The sequence below is a fragment of the Vulpes lagopus genome, chromosome 17 (assembly GCF_018345385.1).
Source record: "Vulpes lagopus strain Blue_001 chromosome 17, ASM1834538v1, whole genome shotgun sequence".
NCBI lineage: Eukaryota > Metazoa > Chordata > Mammalia > Carnivora > Canidae > Vulpes > Vulpes lagopus.
This window is the reverse complement of record NC_054840.1, coordinates 25,320,520-25,339,784: the sequence shown is the minus strand read 5'-3', so window position 1 is coordinate 25,339,784 and position 19,265 is coordinate 25,320,520. Positions and strand designations below refer to the sequence as shown.

At 37.9% G+C, this 19,265-nt stretch overlaps 1 protein-coding gene across 1 annotated transcript in view; it reads right to left on the bottom strand.

Moving 5' to 3' along the window:
• The window catches only part of PARL (presenilin associated rhomboid like), a 47,330-nt gene that overhangs the window by 14,838 nt on the left and 13,227 nt on the right, over positions 1 to 19,265 (bottom strand). The window contains exons 5-7 of the mRNA XM_041731608.1: positions 4,727 to 4,822; positions 3,993 to 4,142; positions 2,075 to 2,145 (exon numbers count right to left, since the gene is read on the bottom strand). Coding sequence (XP_041587542.1) covers positions 2,075 to 2,145; positions 3,993 to 4,142; positions 4,727 to 4,822 — 317 coding nt within the window. The remainder of the gene's footprint in view (positions 1 to 2,074; positions 2,146 to 3,992; positions 4,143 to 4,726; positions 4,823 to 19,265) is intronic.

Sequence of the window (19,265 nt, the reverse complement as noted above, 5' to 3'; positions counted from 1 at the left end):
TGCCATTATTTCTGATGATTTCATTTTCTTTATTATTGGGGACGATTTTATCCTGACATGGCTATACAGAATTTTGATTTCTGAGCAGGAACTACCACTACCACATTTCTTAGTACATGCTCCTTATTATGCTAAGCATTCTAAACACACTTGCATTGCAGATCAGAAGAGATGTGCTATCCCCATTTTACATAGAGAAATTAAAGCTCAGAAAGGTTCAGGAATATGTTCTAGAAATCACAGATAAGTGGCAGAGCTGGAACGCAAACCCAGTCTAATTCCAAATATCTGCCACACTCTTTTCATCTTGGACTTCAGTTTCTTATCTATAAAATGAGAATACTTGTCCGGAGGCACATCAAAATGCCCTCCCAGGGGCGCCTGGGTGGCTCAGTTGGTTGGGCACCCAGCTCTTTATTTTGGCTCAGTTGATGATCTTGGGGTCTTGGAATTGAACCCTGTGTTGGGCTCTGAACTCAATGCAAAGTCTGCTTGAGGAGTGTCTCTCTCTGACCGTCCCCCACTCTCTTCCCAGAATGAATAAATCTTAAAAAAAAAAAAAGCCCTTCCAGATCCTCTCAGTTAATGAAAAAAGTCTCCCCACATTCAGAACACCTGAAGACTTCTAGAGAACACTAAGCCCTTTCAGTGTGTATTACATATAGTGTATAATGTTTTTTCCTCAACTAAAGTCAGAATCTATTTCTGACTCATACCAGTGGTCTCTGTTGCCTTCACATAACAGGTGCTTAGTTGGTTAATGACGTAAAGGATAGGATTTGAAATATGTAAATTATATCAGCACAAAATTTTATATATAAAACATTCCATTAAGGGAAAAGCAGGGCTTAAGAAATCCAGTAGGTTATAGGAAAAAGTATATGTCTCATTAGGAAATTAAGAACACACAAATTATGGGCTGATTACATAAGAATTCTTTTAAAACTGAATCTTTTTAGAGTTTCTTTTAAGATTTATTCATCCATCCATCCATTCATTCATGAAAGACACAGAGAGAGAGAGAGAGAAAGGCAGAGACACAGGCAGAGGGAGAAGCAGGCTCCATGCAGGGAGTCCGACGTGGGACTCAATCCCAGGTCTCCAGGATCACATGCTGGGCTGAAGGCAGCACTGAGCCACCTGGGCTGCCTTTCTTAGTTTCTTTAAATATGAAACCCCCTATTTCAATGCATTTAAGTGATCTGCATTTATATACGTAGAAAATAGGGTGTCTGGGTGGCTCAGCTGGTTAAACCACCGCCTTTGGCTAGGGTCTGAGGTTGTGATCTCCAGTTCTTGGGACAGAGCCCCGCATCCAGCTTCCTGCTTGATGGGGAGTCTGCTTCTCTCTCTCCCTCCCACTGCCACTCCCACCACTCTCTCTCAAATAAATAAATGAATCTTTTAAAAATAATAAATATGTATAAAATGAAGTCTTTAGAGAAATGTTATGCAAAGATTTCCATGTGCCTACAAATCTGCCACTAAACTCAAAAGAAAATGTATTTTTGTCTTTATGTTTTTAAAGCATCCAGAACTTAGCTCCTAAAGACAGGTACTATGATCATCTTGCTCACTGGCTGTAATCCCCAGTCTTTTTTTTTTTGTAATCCCCAGTCTTGAGTAGAGTGCCTACTAGTCTAATCTGCCTAGCAGACACTCAAGTAGTGACTAAACATCATAAGCAAATCTGTAATTATTTTGAATTTTCCAATGCTAGATTAGGCTACCTGGTTTTAGAGACCAGACCGAACACTCATTGTTTTCACTACTCCTCTTGATTTGTACTGTTACATCAAGTATATATAAATGACCAATGGTTAAAAGCTATAGCCTGAGGCTTAAAGGGTCTACAAACATATAAATTCTAAGTTAGATACAGATTAGTTAGTAGCATTGTCTCAAATGTTAATTTCCTGGCTTTGATAATTGTACTGTGGTTCTGTACTTAACAGTAGGGTAATGGGTATATAGGAAGTCATTGTAATAATTATGCAACTTTTCTGTAAGCCTCAAATTATGTCAAAATGAAGCTAAAAACTAAATTTAGAAAATCTACATTAGAAACACTTACTGCACCGAGTGATGGTCCATATCTTCCTGTGGCAACTTTACACACGTAACTGACAAAATTGGAAATCACGCCTGGGAAAAAAGTCACATTTCGATCATTATAGTGAAGTATAAAAATGGTTTCCATTTCTGATCTCCACCTCATAGAGACTAACAGTGTCGGATCTCTACCTAGGTCAGTACAAGGTGCAGGCACAAACAACTTACCCTATCATTCTAGGTATTTTAAAGAGTCTGACCAACTGCACAACTTACTGAGTGACACAGGATCATTCACTTTACTTCTCAGTCCTCACTTTTCTCATCTATAACATGAAAAAGACTATTTCCAAACTCACCAACTGTCTGGGAATCCTCTAGGCCATACTCCAAACACTAAATCAGATTCTGTGGAATAGGACCAGAGAATCTATATTTTACTCAGCTTGCCAAATGACTCTGCCACAGATCTAGACTAGATGATCTTTTTCAAGTCCCTCTGGCTCCGATGTCATCTAAGCTGAACATGGCTCATTTTAAACAACTTCCTACAGAGCAGGAATTAATGGCAGCTGACAGACTCATCTTACCTACTATACAACTAGTGCTTGAGAAAAGAACTACACACTTCTGTTACAGGCCAAAGATATTGCTCAGTTTCTAGTTTGAAGGGACCAGATGCATGGATATTTAATTAATACTAAGCACTCATTCTGGGCCTTGCGGTAAATGCTTCTATTTAATCCTTTCTATACCACCTTGTCAGGAGAGACTAAGTATCATTACCTCAGAGAAGTATATGGTCTTTTCCACAATATCACACAGCAAGTAGCAGAAATAGGATCTAATAAAACTAGGACTTCTGTCTTCAAGCTCTCAAGTGCTTTCTTTCACACTACAGTATGATTCCCAGATATACTGCTTTTAAATGAAGGGAGTTCAGGAGCGCCTAGCTGGCTCAGTCAGAAAAACATGTGACTCTTGATCTCAGGGTTCTGAGTTCAAGCCCCATGCTGGGTACAGAGATTATTTTTAAAAAATAAACTTAATTTTTTTAATTAAAAAAAAATGAAGAGAGGGCAGCCCCGGTGGCGCAGCGGTTTAGCGCCGCCTGCAGCCCAGGGTTTGATCCTGGGGACCCTGGATCAAGTCCCGCATCGGGCTCCCTGCGTGGAGCCTGCTTCTCCCTCTGCCTGTGCCCCTGCCCCCCCCGCCCCGTGTCTCTATGAATAAATAAATAAAATCTAAAAAAAAAAAAGAGAGATTTCAGAAATGAATTTTTATGCTTTGTGGTTTTTAATTAAGTACATTTTACAAAGAGAGGGGTAGAATTTAATTGACCAATTGCCAGTTTAGTAGCATCTAGAACCTGAAATCTACTACCATCATTTCCTAGTTGAAATAAGGAAATGGTGTTATCTCCAGGACCATGACTGGAACTGTTCCAGACTAAGATATATGCTTGCAGCAAAGTTAGAATAAACTCATTCTTGACAATTTATTACAAAGCTCTGATCCAAAGCTTTCTGGAAACTGAACACACCATGGGAAATGAGTTTTATGGTTATTTAACAAAGATCCAGATGACTGAGACAGCCAGGAAGTCTTGGAAACACTGATTTATAAAAATGGTAGGCCTGATCTAAAGAAACCAAGCCTAATGAGATAAAAATGACATTTGTAAAATCTATATTAAACCTTAACTCCTGTCTATCCTGATTTAAAACTAAACATACCTATAATCTTAAGAAGAAACCAGATGAGAAGCAGAAAAGAAAATAAGCCACCAGTCTGTGGCATCCTTCTCTATATACAATTTATACAATTCTCTACATACAGTCTTCATATGTAGACTATGACTATAATCATTCCCTTAATTTCTCCTCCAGGTAGGTGGGAATGCTTATACTCTGAAAGATCCCCAGATTAAAGTTTATTACCTGCAGATAGGTATACCGCCATGAACTGCTCTTGACCCAGAATGTTCACTATGCTGGAGGAGAAGCTCCACAAAACATACATATTTGCAGCCATGTGAAACAATGAGAAATGACTGAATGTTGACAGCAACATTGGAGAACAAAGGACCTCTACAAGAGAATGAAAAACAGTCTGGTAATCATAGGACACACGACCATGATCTAAAAATGATCTGTTTTAGATTTTTTTCATTACTATTATAAAAAATTCAAACATAGTAAATAAAAATAGAGCCAGTTAAATAAGACGATTTACCACAGTATTTTTCAAAGTGGCAAAAAGTTATCCTAAATTTCTCTCTTCTACTTTAGCAAGCAACCAATAAAAATTCTCAGTTCAACGAAAGCAACTTATCCTTATAGCAAAAATCACTTAGAAAAAGGATTTCATAAATTATTTCAATTACAGATATGCAGTTGTACATAACAGTATCCTCCTCCAAGAGTAAACTTGTAGTGATCATGCATCTTATGTCACTAAAAAATACTTATCTACTAGGTGCAAGGCACATTTTAGGTACCTGAGACATAACACTAAGAGAAATGAGGTCAAGGAGCTTACTTATAGTCTATCTTCTAGATTCTGCTTATAATATTGACAAGTAACTCATCCTTTTTATAGCATTTCAATTAACATAAAGCATATTTCTTTCATATTACATCTACTTCAAAATAAAGTCATTAAGTAGACTTACTTGAAGCTGGGTTTGATGTGAAATATCTGATCATTGTCCGCTGTAGAGAAGGTACTCTCCATAAACAGAATACAAAAACATTTGCTGCTATGATACCTACAAAATAAAGATTTATAATTTAGGGAGGTTAAAAATAGGAACAAAGAAAGTCTGACTGAAAGTCCACCTGAATAAGATTTTCTACCACAATTATTTAAGATTACTATATACTTATGGGTTGGGTGGGGGCAGGGCAAGCTAAGGAAAGTTGAGTGAAATCAATGTTTTTAAGTATCAAACTATATGCACTGGTACAGTCAGAAAATTCCTGGGAAACTGCAAATGCTCTAGAAGCTAACTTCCTTCATTCAGATCCACTTTCTTCAGAACAGTTTACTCTTCTCAATAAGCAATAATCAGATCTATAATTACTGTTTGAAAATGGCAAGCCAGAGATAAGTAATGTACAGATTTGGGTTCTTTGGCCAAGATCAGAAAAGCTATATTGTATAACACGCTTCTTTTTCCACAGGGAATAATATACTTCCTAAACTTACAGAAATATCTATGTGTCATTGGGTAGATGAAGATCCACTTGTCTGAGAAAAATACTTCTTAGATAAGAATTGAGGAATGACCTGGAAGAATTTTCCAACTGCTTTTGAAACTGTTTATATGTGGGAGTTGAGTAACTTTCACTTTTAAGAAATTGATGTTGCTAGAACTATCACTAAATTGAGGTTTATTATTTAATGATAGAATTAACTATTCAGAAAAAAAAAAAAAAAGAATTAACTATTCAGTAACATTTTAGTGAAAAATTGTTATTCTTGGGGTGCCTGGGTGGTTTAGTCAGTTAAGCATCTGCCTTTGGCTCAGCTCATGATCCCAGAGTCTCAGGATTGAGCACTGAACTGGACTCCCTTGCTCGGCAGAGAGCCTGCTTCTCCCTCTCCCTTTGCCCTTTCCCCTGCTCCCACTCTCTCACTCTCACTCACCCTCTCTCTCAAATAAATAAAATTATAAAATTTATTCTTAAAAGCTACAAACATTAAAAAACACATTAATTTTAAGGTACCACAACTCCTTGCCCATATAGCAGGCACTCATCTATTTGAATTAAAGGAATTTATTTTTTTGTTGTTTTTTTTTAAATTTTTTTTTGGATTAAAGGAATTTAAACATTTATTCATTCTTCCAGTTTCTTTCATCAATAAGCAACTAAGGCCTTTCAGCTTCTTCAATCATAGTAAACACTGATTCCAGCAACATTCTGGTAAGAGGATTTATTTTAGAAGATATTCATTGTATAATCCCCACTGGCTGCTGTATCTTGGAGTTTCCTTTGGCTTCTATATTTACTCACTAAGGCTCTCAGCTATACCCTGGTATTACTAGTCTCTCCAGTTTTCACTCTCCCATTTGAGAGTCAGGCAGGAAATGAAGCTACCATTTTTCATAGATTCTAAGACATTTCCTCCATTTTAATATCTGTAATCAGGATGCATCTTACAACTGGTGGTGTGTCATAGATGAACTGGAAACATTTTTTTCTTCGTGGCACATGAAACGGTGTTTTGCTGCATTAACTGAATGATTCCATCAATTTTATCATGTCTTACTAGTGGGAACTGACAGCTGTTATGCACCTTCAGTAAATAACTAATTAGAAGTCTTTCAAAGATGGTGAGAAGGACAATATTCGTGAAAGGATGGAGAAAAGAGGTCACAAGCAGGGCAAGTGAAAGTACAATGTATACCTCCCAACAAGGAGCCTGAAACCCTGGGCAGGAAAGGTGGGCAAAGGAAGGGTAGAGCCTCCTCAGGTGAAGGAACAGACCTCAAAGGGTTTATCCTAAGGAAGTGAGCAGTAATTAGTGTTGCTTGGGTTTCCTTAGTTTCTTTTATAAGAAATATCTTTATTACCCAGAAAATTCTCTGAGGCCTAGGTTGTACATAGTGATTGGTACCTTGGGATAAAGAAGATCTGAGAATAGTTTGGCTCCAGGACTCCATGATCGCAAAGACAATCAGGCTTAAACAAAATTACTGCATGCACTCAAATGCAGTATTCAGAAACTCAAATAATGGTTCCCTCCTCCTCCTTTTCCTTTGAGAAGTAGCACTGCTTAAGGTCTTTGCTTTTATCTCCATTTAAAAGGAGTATTACTTGCCTCCTCCTGACTCAGTAAACTCTTAGACAAACTTGACACTGTTGATTTGGTAAGCGTGCTGCTGCCTCAACACCTACCTTTACCAAAAGGGATGCAGTGGATTACGTTAGAGAGAGTGATGAAGTAATAAGGACTTTGAAAAATTCTTTCCTTCACAAAGCAATGAAAAAATTGGCAAAAAAAAAAAAAAAAAAACCCTGTCAGAATCAACTTATTCAGAACTCTTGGAAACTAGCTAAAGGCCTGTGGCAACTCAGTATTTAAGAAAAATGGCAAATCTCAATAGGAATAGAAAATTTTGGGCATTTTAACTTGCCCTGGTCCCATTCCTTTTCCAGCTACAAGTTGAAGCAATAAGTTATAAAAACAATCCACATTTCCCATGCAGTCTCACAACCACGAGAGGTAGCACAATGGAGCTGGAACTCTTTTAAAGCCTCCTTCCCAAAGAATTGTTATCATCTGACCTGATAATAGTTCCCTGCAAGACTCCACTTGCAAGGATGTCTATATTGGACTTGACTGAAACCTCAAATGCAAAATTCCTTTTCACAGAGGGCATTTGTCAGAAACAATATCAGGCAAGTGTTTTTACGTTCATGGCTGCCTAAGATGGTGGATAATTTTTGGAGTAAACAAAAGACCAAACAAAAATCTTAAAAGGAAAAGCTAAGGAATGAGATGTCCACAGGAGCTTATAAAGCCTCAATATAGTCCTAGGTTCTTGTATACCACAAACCTAACAAAAAAAAAAAAATAGACTTTAAGATAATATTTATTATTAGACACAAAGAAGGACATTATAGAATGATAAAAGGACCAAGGAGATATAACATCTTCTTGATATATCAATATAGCAATTACAAACATACATGCTCCTATAGAATCCCAAAATATATAAAGCAAAAATTGAACTTAAAAGGAGAAAGAAACAGTTCAATAGTAATAGTTGGAGACTTCAATACCTTATTTGTAGTAACAGATAAAATGATCAGCAAGGAAATAAGACTTGAATGACACTATAAACCAAGTAGGCCCGACAGACATCTATATAACACTCAACAGGGGCACCTAGGTGGCTCAGTTGATTAAGTATCTGATCTTAACATGGTAAGTTCAAGCCCTATGTTGGGCTCCACACTGGATGTGATGCCTACTTAATAAAACAAAATACCCAACAACAAGGCAATACATTCTTGGGACACCCCACTGGCTCAGTTGGTAAAGCACGTGACTCTTGATCTTGGGGTTGTAGGTTAGAGCCCCATACTGGGTTGTAGAGATTGCTCAAAAATAAAATCTTAAGGGGTGCCTGTATAGCTCAGCCAGTTAAGCTATCTGCTTTCAGCTCAGGTCGTGATCTCCAGATCCTGGGATCAAGCCCTGCGTTGGGTGGGGAGTCTGCTTCTCCCACTCATGCTTCCTTTCTCTCTCAATCAAGTGAATAAATAAAATCTTAAAAAATAAGTAAAATCTTAAGGAAGAAAAAACACAAACAACACATTCTTTACAAGCACACATGTAACATTATCAAGGATAGACGAGACAATATGTTCGGCCACAAACCAAGTCTCAATGAATTTTAAACACTGAAATTATATAAAGTATGCTCTCTGACCACAATGGAATAAAATTACAAATCGATAATACATTGGGTGAAGTCATAAATTTGTGGAAATTAATATATTCCTAAATAACCACTGGGCCAAAGAAGAAATCATGAAGTAAATTAGAAAGTACTTTGAGATGATTGAAAACATAAATGTAACTTAGCTGCTATGGACTGAATTATGTTCCACTAAGATTCATTACACAGCCCTAATGTGATGGTATTTGGGGACGAAGTCTTTGGGAGGTAATTAGACTTAGATGAGGGCATGAGGGTGGGTCCCCCTTGAGGGGATCAGTTTCCGTATAAGAGAGATAAGATACTGAAGAGCTTGCTCTTGCTCTCTCTCTGAAATATGACACAGCAAGAAGGTGGCAGAAGAGAGAAGAGACTTCTTACCAGAATCCAACCATGATGGCACCTTGATCTTGGACTTCTACCCTCCTGAATTTTGAGAAAATAATTTTCTGTTGTTTAAGCCACTCAGTCTATGGTATTTTGTTTTGACAACCCAAGCTGCTAAAACAATACTAAAACTTACAGGGTACAGCAAAAGTAGTGCTGTAAATGCCTACATTAAAAAAGAATAAAGATTTCAAATCAATAACCTACCTTCTACTTTAAAAAACTAGAGAAATAAAAAGAGCCAACCCAAAGCAAGCAAAAAGAAGGAAATAATAGTTTGGATGAAGGAACAGAAAAATAGAGAAATAAAAAAAATCAATGAAACCAAAAGTTGGTTATTTGAAGTGACCAATAAAATTGGTAAACCATTAGGGAGATTGACAAAGAAAAAAAAAACAAAAAAACAAAAAAAACAAAAAAAAACACCACCTCAAGTTCCTAAAATGAGGAATGAAAGAATGTTACTACTGACCTTACAGAAATAAAAAGGATTATAAGAGAATACTATGAACAATTGTATACCAACAAATGAGAAATCAGATGAAACTGACAAATTCCTGGAAAGATACAAACTACCGAAACTGACTCAAGAAAAAGAAAGTCATGGGCACCTGGATGGCTCAGTGGTCCAGTGTCTGCCTGTGGCTCACACTGTGATCCTGGGGATCACCCTACAGGGAGCCTGCTTCTCCCTCTGCCTATGTCTCTGCCTCTCTGTCTCTCCTATGAATAAAGAAATAAAATATTTTTTAAAAAAAAGAAAGTCTAAATAGGCCTATAAGAAAGTGAATTTATAATTAAAAAACAAAACAAAACAAAACAAAACAAAAAAACTTCTCACAAAGAAAAGCCCAGAACCAGATGGCTTCACCAGTTTATTACTTTCCTAGGGCCGCTATAATAAATTACCACAGCTTTGGTGACTTAAAACCACAGAAACGTATTATCTTAAAGTTCTGGAGGCTGGAAGTCTGAAATCAAGTTGTTGCTAGGTCATGCTTCTTTCTGAAGACTCTTGGGAAGAGTCTTTCCTTCCCTCTTTCTAGCTTGTGGCAAATCATGTATCTAATAAGGATCTAGAATCCAGAATATATAAAGAATTCTTAAAAATAAAAAGACTACTCTAAAACAGGCAAAGAATTTAAACAGACATTTCTCCATATAAGCATGAAGGGACAGGGGTACCTGGGTGGCTTTGTCAGTTTCAAATGTCTGACTCTTGACTTTGGCTCAGGTCATGATCTTAGCAGTTCCTCAAAAATTAAACAGAATTATTACATGATCCAACAATTCCACCTCTGACTATATATATACCCCAAAGAACTGAAAGAAGGGACACAAAGTAGAAACTTGTACACGAATGTTTGTAGGAACAGAATTCGTAACAGCCAAAGACTGAAACCCAAATACCCATTGACAGATGAACAAAATGTGGTGTACACATAAAATGGAAAAATGACTAAGCCTTAAAAAAATAAAAAAAGAAATTCTGATACATGCTACAATATGGATGAACTGCAAAAACAGTATGCTAAGCAAAAGAAGCTGGACACAAAAAATGTATTTTACAATCCCACTTATATGAGGTATAGGCAAATTCAGAGACATAGAAATCGTAGTCACCAGGGGTTAAGAGGAAGGGGAAATGGGAAATTAATACGTGCAGTGTCACTGATATACTAGAAAACAAAGACAATAAATGGAATCCTCATACAGTTCTTGAGGGAATGTAAAATGGTGCAGCCACTTTAGAAAACAATTTGGCAATTCTTCTAAAAGAAAATATGGAGAAAAGTAGATATCCACATGCAAACAAATGAACTTAGACTCTTAACACCACATACAAAAATTAACTAAAAATGGATTAAAGACTGAAATGTGAAAACAAAAACCATAAAATTCCTAGAAGAAAACACAGGGGAAAAGCCTTGTAACATTGAACTTGGCAATGATTTCTTCGACAGGACACCAAAAGCACAAGGAATACAATCAAAAATAGACAAATGGGACATCAAACCTAAAAACTTTTGTCCAGGGACACCTCGGGGGCTCAGTTGGTTGGGCATCTGACTTTTGATCTCAGCTCAGGTCATGATCTCAGGATACTGAGACTGAACCCCATGTGGTGTTTCTCACTGACAGTGGAGTCTGCTTGGGATTCTCTCTCTCCCTCTACCTATCCCTCCATTCCCCACCCCTTGCTCAGTTTCTCGCTCTTAAAAGCCCATGCATGGGGCAGCCCCTGTGGCGCAGCAGTTTGGCGCTGACTGCAGCCTGGGGTGTGATCCTGGAGACCCAGGATCCAGTCCCACATTGGGCTCCCTGCATGGAGCCTGCTTCTCCCTCTGCCTGTGTCTCTGCCTCTCTCTCTCATGAATAAATAAATAAATAAAATCTTAAAAAAAAAAAAAAAAAGCCCAAGCACGCACACACACAAAAAACCACAACAAACTTTTGTCCAAAATATACAACACAGTGAAAAAGGCAATCTACAGAATGAGAGAAAATATTTGCAAATCATTTATCTGATAAAGGGTAAATATCTAGAATATATAAAAAACAATGACAATCAAAAAAAGAGTCAAATAACCTGATTAGAATAAAGAACTGGGATAGACATTTCTCCAAAGATGATAGTCAAATGGCCAACAAACATATGAAGAGATGTGTAATATCACTAAACATCACAGAAATGCAGATCAGAACCACAATGATGTGTCATCACCACACACCCATTCAGATGGCTACTATCAAAAAAAAAAAAAACAAAAAAACAAAAAAAACAGAGGGATGCTTGGGTGGCTCAGCGCTTGAGCGTCTGGCTTTGGCTCACTCAGGGTGTGATCCCAGGGTCCCAGGATCAAGTCCCACATTGGGCTCCCTGCATGGAGCCTGCTTCTCCCTCTGCCTGTGTCTCTGCCTCTCTGTGTCTCTCATGAATAAATAACATGTGACTCTTGATGTAAGGGTTGTAAGACTGAGCCCCATATTTGATGTGGAGATTACTTAAAAATAAAATACACAGTACAACCACTGTGGAAAACAGTATGGAAATTCCTCAAATTCAGAATAAAACTACCATATAATCCAGCAATCCAACTTTTGAGATATACCCAGGTATATATCCAAAAGAACTGAAAGCAGGATCTCAGATATTTGCATATTGATGTTTACAGCAGCACTATTCACAGTAGCCAAGAGGTAGAAGCAATCCAAAAGTCTATCAATGAATAAATGCATGAACAAAATGTGGTATGTACATACAATGGAATAAACTACTTAGCCTTAAGAAGGAAGGAAATCTTATCACATGCTACAACATGGATGAATCTTGAGGATATTATGCTAAGTGAAATAAATGAGCCAAAAAACAGAAGTACTGTTTGATTCCACTTAAATGAGGTAGATAGTCAAATTTATAGAAACAAAGTGGCATGGTGGTTACTAGCGGCTGAAGGGGAGAGGGAAAAGTTGAAATTGTCCATAGAGTTTCAGTTTTATAAGACAAAAGAGTTCTATAGATGTTTTATAACAAAGTAAACATACTTAACACTACTGAACTGTAAACTTAAAAATGGCTAACATGGTACATTTTTTGTTTCTACCACAATTTTAAAAAGTTAAACAAGGGCAACCCTGGTGGCTCAGCAGTTTAGCGTCTGCCTTCAGCCCGGGGTGTGATCCTGGAGACCCGGGATTGAGTCCCACGTCGGGCTCCCTGCATGGAGCCTGCTTCTCCCTCTGCCTGTGTTTCTGCCTCTCTCTCTGTGTCTCAAATAAATAAATAAATAAATAAATAAGTAAGTAAGTAAAATCTTCAAAAAAAAAAAAAAAAAAGTTAAATAAGAGTACCATACAACCCAATGATTCCACTCGAGGTATATATTAGCAAAAGAAATGAAGGTATATCTACATGAAAATGTATACAAAAGGGTGCCTGGGTGGCTCAATCAGTTAAGCTGCTGCTTTCAGCTCAGGTCATATGATCCCAGGGTCCTGGGATCGAGTCCAACACCAGGCTCCCAGCCTGCTTCTCCCTCTCCCTCTGTCTGCTACTCCCCCTGCTTGTGGTCTGTCAAATTAATAAAATAGAAAAGAAAGAGACGGAGGGAGGAGTGAGGAAGAAAATGTATACCAAAAAAGTCCACTGCATTATCATAATAGCCAAAAGTGGAAAAAACTCAAATATCCATCAACATACGAGTAAACAAAATGTGATACATCCTTATAATGGAATATTATTTAACCATAAAAAGAAATGAAGTACTGACATATGCCACAACTTAGGTGAACCTTGAAAACATCACACGAAGTGAATGAAGCAGACATAAAAGGGCATGTATGTGATTCCATTTATATGAAACATCCAGAACAGGCAAATCTATAGAGAGAAAATAGATAAGGGGATGCTTACGGCTGAGGGGAAGAAGAGGATGGGGAGTGATTGTTAACAGGTATGGAGTTTCGTTTTGAGATAATGAAAATGTTCTGGGATTAGAGTATGATAGTTGCACAACCTTGTGAATACAATAAAAACCACTGAACTGCATACTTTTAAAAGACAAATTTTAAGATATATGAATAATATCTTGAGTAAAAGAAATATACACTAATTTGGGAATCACTCCTTGGTTCAGTAATCTCAGTCTATTTTTCTCCTTTTCTGAAAAAGGACCTACTATCCCACCTGGAGGCTAGTAGCTAAGAACAAGATCCCCTCTGCTGATGCAGTAGGCCAGCTCACCTCTCCACAGCTTCCCTACCTGAGGGAGGCTAGACCTGGCCAGTCCAGACACTATCAAATATATACATCCACGACAACCAAAGAACTGAGCTCAAGTGATTCCTACCTCAGGTTCCCTGGGAAGCACAATTATAGGCATAGGGATCATCCTGTTGGCTTCACGCAGTGACTATAATTTCTCTTCCTGGACAGTATCAACAAAACTAGCTGAGGACTGGTCCTACAGCTTCCTGGAATCAAGAGGAAATTCAGAAAGACCATCTATCTTAAATCTTCCAACTGGGATACAGATAGTTAGAACTGACAAAGGCAGATGGAAAGAATGGGGCAAATTCACAGTAAGGTAGACAAAGACATTTACAAACTAACCACAGAAGGGGTTATTTCTCTGCACCTTCCCTATAAATGAGAATACGTAACCTCCCCTGTGAGCAACTTTTAGAAATAAATGACTTAGATTCTGTAGGTTGTTGGAGGATGTTTAAATTTAAATAGATATTTAAATAAATATTTAAAACTTATTTTAAGACAATCTGACAATAAACTTTTAAGAGTACATACTCTTTGACCTACGAAGTCTATTTCTACTAACTCATCCTAAAAATACGCTTGCAAAAGGGTGCAAATATCTCTATATAAGGATATTCACTGCAATATTATTTATTGAAGACTACAACTAACCTAAATATCCATTAATAGAAGACTTGGTACATAGTAATCATTTGCATGAACTACTACAAGGCTATTAAAAAGAATACTCTGAGCCCAGGGTGCTGGTAATTTCCATTTTTGAACTTGAACTAGGTGCTATATTATAATTACATGGATGGGCTCATGTGAAAACTGTACATCTGACATGTGCATATTCTTCTATGTACATTATACTTCTATAAAACAAAGAATGTAATAGACTTATTTGTACTGATACAGTGTCCTTTAAGATATCAAGAGAATAATAAAATCAAGGCGCAAAGGAGTATAAATGCCTATCTATAAACACTTTGGAAGAATATACAAATATAACTAAAAAGGCAGTAGTTAATATGGGAACAGAAACTGCAGAACTAGGGCAGCCCCAGTGGCTCAGCGCAGCCTTCGGCCTAGGGTGGGATCCTGGAGTCCTGGGATCGAGTCCCACGTCAGGCTCCCTACATGGAGCCTGCTTCTCCCTCTGCCTGTGTCTCTGCCTCTCCCTCTCTCTCATGAATAAATTTTTTTTTTTAAAAAAACTGCAGAACTAGAAATCTATAGAGATTTTTCACTTTATATATTCTTTAACACTATTTTATCCTGTTACCATGTACATTTATTCATTTTACAACGGCAAAGACTAACCTAAGTAGACAAAAAGGGCTCCCATTCATCCCTGAGTGCCAGCCTGCTGTCTTAGGACAAGCCACTGCAGTTTGGGCTGTCAATAAACACCCAGATACCTTGGTTTGGGAGGTGGCAGTGTGGTTAACAGAAAGATAAGTTAGTGGTGAGGTGATCTGCTATAGTAGAAAGTGAAAAGATATAATAAAATGTATATTAAACTAGGAAGTGCACTTGAGAGGGGAAAAAAAAAGTTTATTCCCCCCATCCCATCCCTACGTTTTCTAGCTGTGTGAGCTCAGACAAGTTATTTAACTTCTCTGAGCCTCAGTTACTTAATGTGAACAATCAGAATACCACCAAAAGGGCTCTTACAATTAAGATTAATAATAAGGGGGATGCCTGGGTGGCTCAGTGGTTGAGCATCTTGTCATCAGCTCACGGTGTGATCCCACGGTCCCGGGATTGGGTCTGGCATCGGGCTCCTTGTGGGGAGCCTGCTACTCCCTCTGCCTGTGTCTCTGCCTCTCTCTGTCTCTCTCGTGAATAAATAAAATCTTAAATAAAAAGATTAATAATAGGATAACAGCACATATGTAAAGTACCTACCCTAGTACTTGAAGCCTAATTGGCACTCAAACATTAGTTTTGTTTTTCTTTACCCAGAAATAACTTGTCAGAAGACTGAGAAGCTAAGAATTTCAGGAAAAAGTGACAAAAGTTTAAGATTAGTTAGATCCAGTTAACACTGCCTTACCAGCAACTTCAGAAGCAGGGAAGCAGACCTTAGCCTAGGAGGTATAGATCAAAATCTTTGAAAGGTATAAAGGGAAAGAAAATTGAAACTAGGGGCCCCTGGCAGGCTCAGTTGGTAGAACATGTGACTCTTTTTATTTTTTTAAAGATTTATCTATTTGAGAGACAAAGAGAGGAAAACAAGAGTGGGAGGGGCAAGAGAGGGAGAAGCAGACTCCCCACTGAGCAGGGAGCCCAACATGGGGCTTAATCCAAGACCCAGGAATCTTGACCTGAGACAAAGGCAGACATTTAACTGACTGAGCCAGTGAGGGGCCCTGAGCATGCAACTCTTATCTCAGGGTTGTGAGTTCAAGCCCCAAATTGAGTGTAGAGCCTACTTAAAAATGGAAAGAAGGAAGGAAATAAAAACTAAAAATAAACTATTCCTGGTAGAAGGAAAATAGCAAAAAAATGAAATTTAAAAAAAATACACTTTTAGAGGTTGGGGCAGAAGGCGTAAGGCCCTAGGGTGCGATAGTGACTAACTTTGGAGCTGACGATACACATGGACTAGCAGAGAAAATAGGGCACTGTTTTCTGAGGTTTCTCTTCCCCTCCTCCTCTGCATCTCCTCCTCCATCAGATACAACAATTTGGCAGGTTTCTCTCTCTCTGCTTTACCTAAATCCCAAAATAGTAAAGTCAGCATTCTGCTGAGCTACTAGAAAACCTGGCAGGTATCTCACAGACATACCTGAAAGCTAGAAAGGTAGGGGAAATACTCTCCTTATCTATTTGAGAGAAATTGCGGGTTGCCTAGGGACCTCCAGTACAGGCTTAAAACCCCTGCAGAACAAGGTAATACAATAGGAAACTAATTGAAGTGTAAAAGCACCAGGGACAAGTCTAACTTGAAGAATGCTACTCGATGCTCCCACAAATACCAAGTGAACTTTTTTTTCAAAGCAAGGTGAAGTTTGGGAAGATACTTCTGTGTAGTAATTAAGATTAACACCAAAAAAAAAATCCCCAACCAACCAAAGGGAGAGCAGGGAGGATGAAGATCAGTTCTCTAGGGGCACTTTGGTGGCTCAGCTGGTTAAGCATCTGCTTCTGCTCAAGTCATAATCCCAGGGTCCTGGGGTCAAGCCCTGCATCAGGCTCCCTGCTCAGTGGGGAGTCTGCTGCTCCCTCTGACCCTCCCCCTGGCTTGTTCTCTTTCTCTCTCTCTCTCTCTCTCTCTCTTAAATAAATAAATAAAATCTTTAAAAAAAAAAAAAAAAAGATTAGTTCTCTAGTTCCTTTGAAAAAGTTACTCCCAGGGACAGCATCTCCTCAGCACTTAAAAGTCACTTAGATAACCTCATAATAAGGAGTTAGCATGACTGTTCATGTTTCTGTGATTCAAAGCACTTTACACTCAAGCTGCCAGTTAGATCAAAATGTCTCTCTCTCTCTCTCTACTGCTATATCCTATGTGTCAAATAACGGATTTGACTAAGATAAAAAGGCTGGGGAAAGAATTCTGATTTTCAGTGGTCTCCAAATACCAACTTCTTTGTATAAGGTATTTACTGGCATGAGAAATGTTTTACATTTTAATCCCAAGGTTTCTTCAAATATTTAATGACATAAAATCTTTACTATCTTCAAAAAACACTAGGTGTTAACTAACTATGAGATACTCTGAAAATATCAAAGGAAATAAAAACTTTACTACCCTAAGGAAATAATGTTAACTTTAGTTACTTTCAGAAAACAAGCAAACAAACGAAAAACCCTGTTAATCCCAATGAAAACATATGAGCTATTATGGAGCTGTCTTTGAAGGTATTCTATTTATTAAGACCTTACTGACTAAGCAATTCTACAGTATAGCAATATACCTTTGAAAAATCTCAATCTTTTGATTCAAGAGCCCATTCAATATTCATTCACTCAGCAGATTTTTAGTCAAGTGCCATTACTGTGTGGAAGACATGTGCTAATTGCTCTAAAAAATGAAAAATCTCACTGTTGTCCTTAAGGATGTTGTATGTACAATTACATAAGGCAAGCTGTGCTATAAATGATTAAAAAGTATAGGGCGCCTGGACAGTTTAGTGGGTTAAACATCAGACTCTTGATTTCAGCTCAGGTCATGATCTTGGGGTCCTGGGATCCAGCCCCACCTCAGGCTCTGTACTCAGCAAGGACTCTGCTTAAGGATTCTCTGCCTCTCCCTCTGCTCCTCCCTCTACTTGTACATGCGTGCACTCTCTAAAATAAATAAAATCTTAAAAAATAAATAAATGATTAAAAAGTGCAATGAGAGGTGCATGCCTGGGTGGCTCAGTCAGTTAACTGCCTGCCTTCAGCTCAGGTCATGATCCCGGGATCCTGGGATGGAGCCCAGCATCAGGCTCCCTGCTCAGAGGGGAGTCTGCTTCTCCCTCTGCCCTTCTCCCATGATCTCTTTCCCTCTCAAATAAAATCTTTTTTTAAAAAAAAAAGTGCAATGAGTTCAGAAATATTAAAGCACCTGTTACTGACAAGATCTCATGACCCACTAAATCTAGGACACTCCCAGAAGCTTTGGCTTGTCACTTTCATCTTTTAGAAACTAATGAACTGCTATAACAGGATAAGAAATATTTGAGGAGGAAGCCTGTGTAGGTGAGTCAGAAAGTGCCTGCTACCTCAGCTTCATTATATTAAAATCTTTTACCCTTCTGAATATTCACCCCAAGCCCTGATGAAAGGAGTCATGGCTTTGGAAATTATTTCCCATGGTCTCATTTGTACAAATAAAGATAACTCTGAGCAACTCCAACCTGATATAGTCTCTGTCTATAATTCACCAAGGAGCAGATTCACTTTGGTCTGGTAACAGTTACTGCAGGAAACAATGTCTAAACCATAAGCTTGAAGACCAGTTCAGGTTCTAACAAGGAGAGAGAAAAAGTAAATCTTCTAAACAAAGAGCCCAAAGGAAGAAAGATGAGCATTTTTTCTCCTCTTAGGTAGGTAAAGAAAATTAAGAGTACCATTAAGTCTAACCATATTTAAGAAAAAGCAGTATTTTGCTATTTCTCTAGAAGACATTTTCCCTATCTGCACAATTGTTAAACTTTCAAATCCATTTCCCCAAATTCTCAAATAACTAAGTCCATAAAATCCTGTACAAGTATTACATTGAAGAGCTGGATTTATCTTTCCATGAAAATTGACAACAGACAAAAATTATCATGGTGACATGCATAGCATGCTTACATTTATTTAATAAATAAAGACTTTAAAAACAGCATGGTGCAGTAAAGAGAAAATTAGCTTTAGAATGAGACAGACCTGGGTTTCAAAACTTAGCTCTACTACTTACTAGCAGTGTGACCTTTGAAAAGTTCCTTCTCTGAAAGCCAGTTTCCTTATTGGTAAAAAGGGAGAGAACTACCCGGTAAGCAACCCTGTGAGGTAGGGAGAGAATGTGTATAAAGCATTCTGCATAAAGAAGGTACTTAATTAATGTCCCCTTTAATTTCTTTAACAGGAGAAGTAATAATTACTCAGAACCTATTTCACAAGCTAGGATTCTACAAC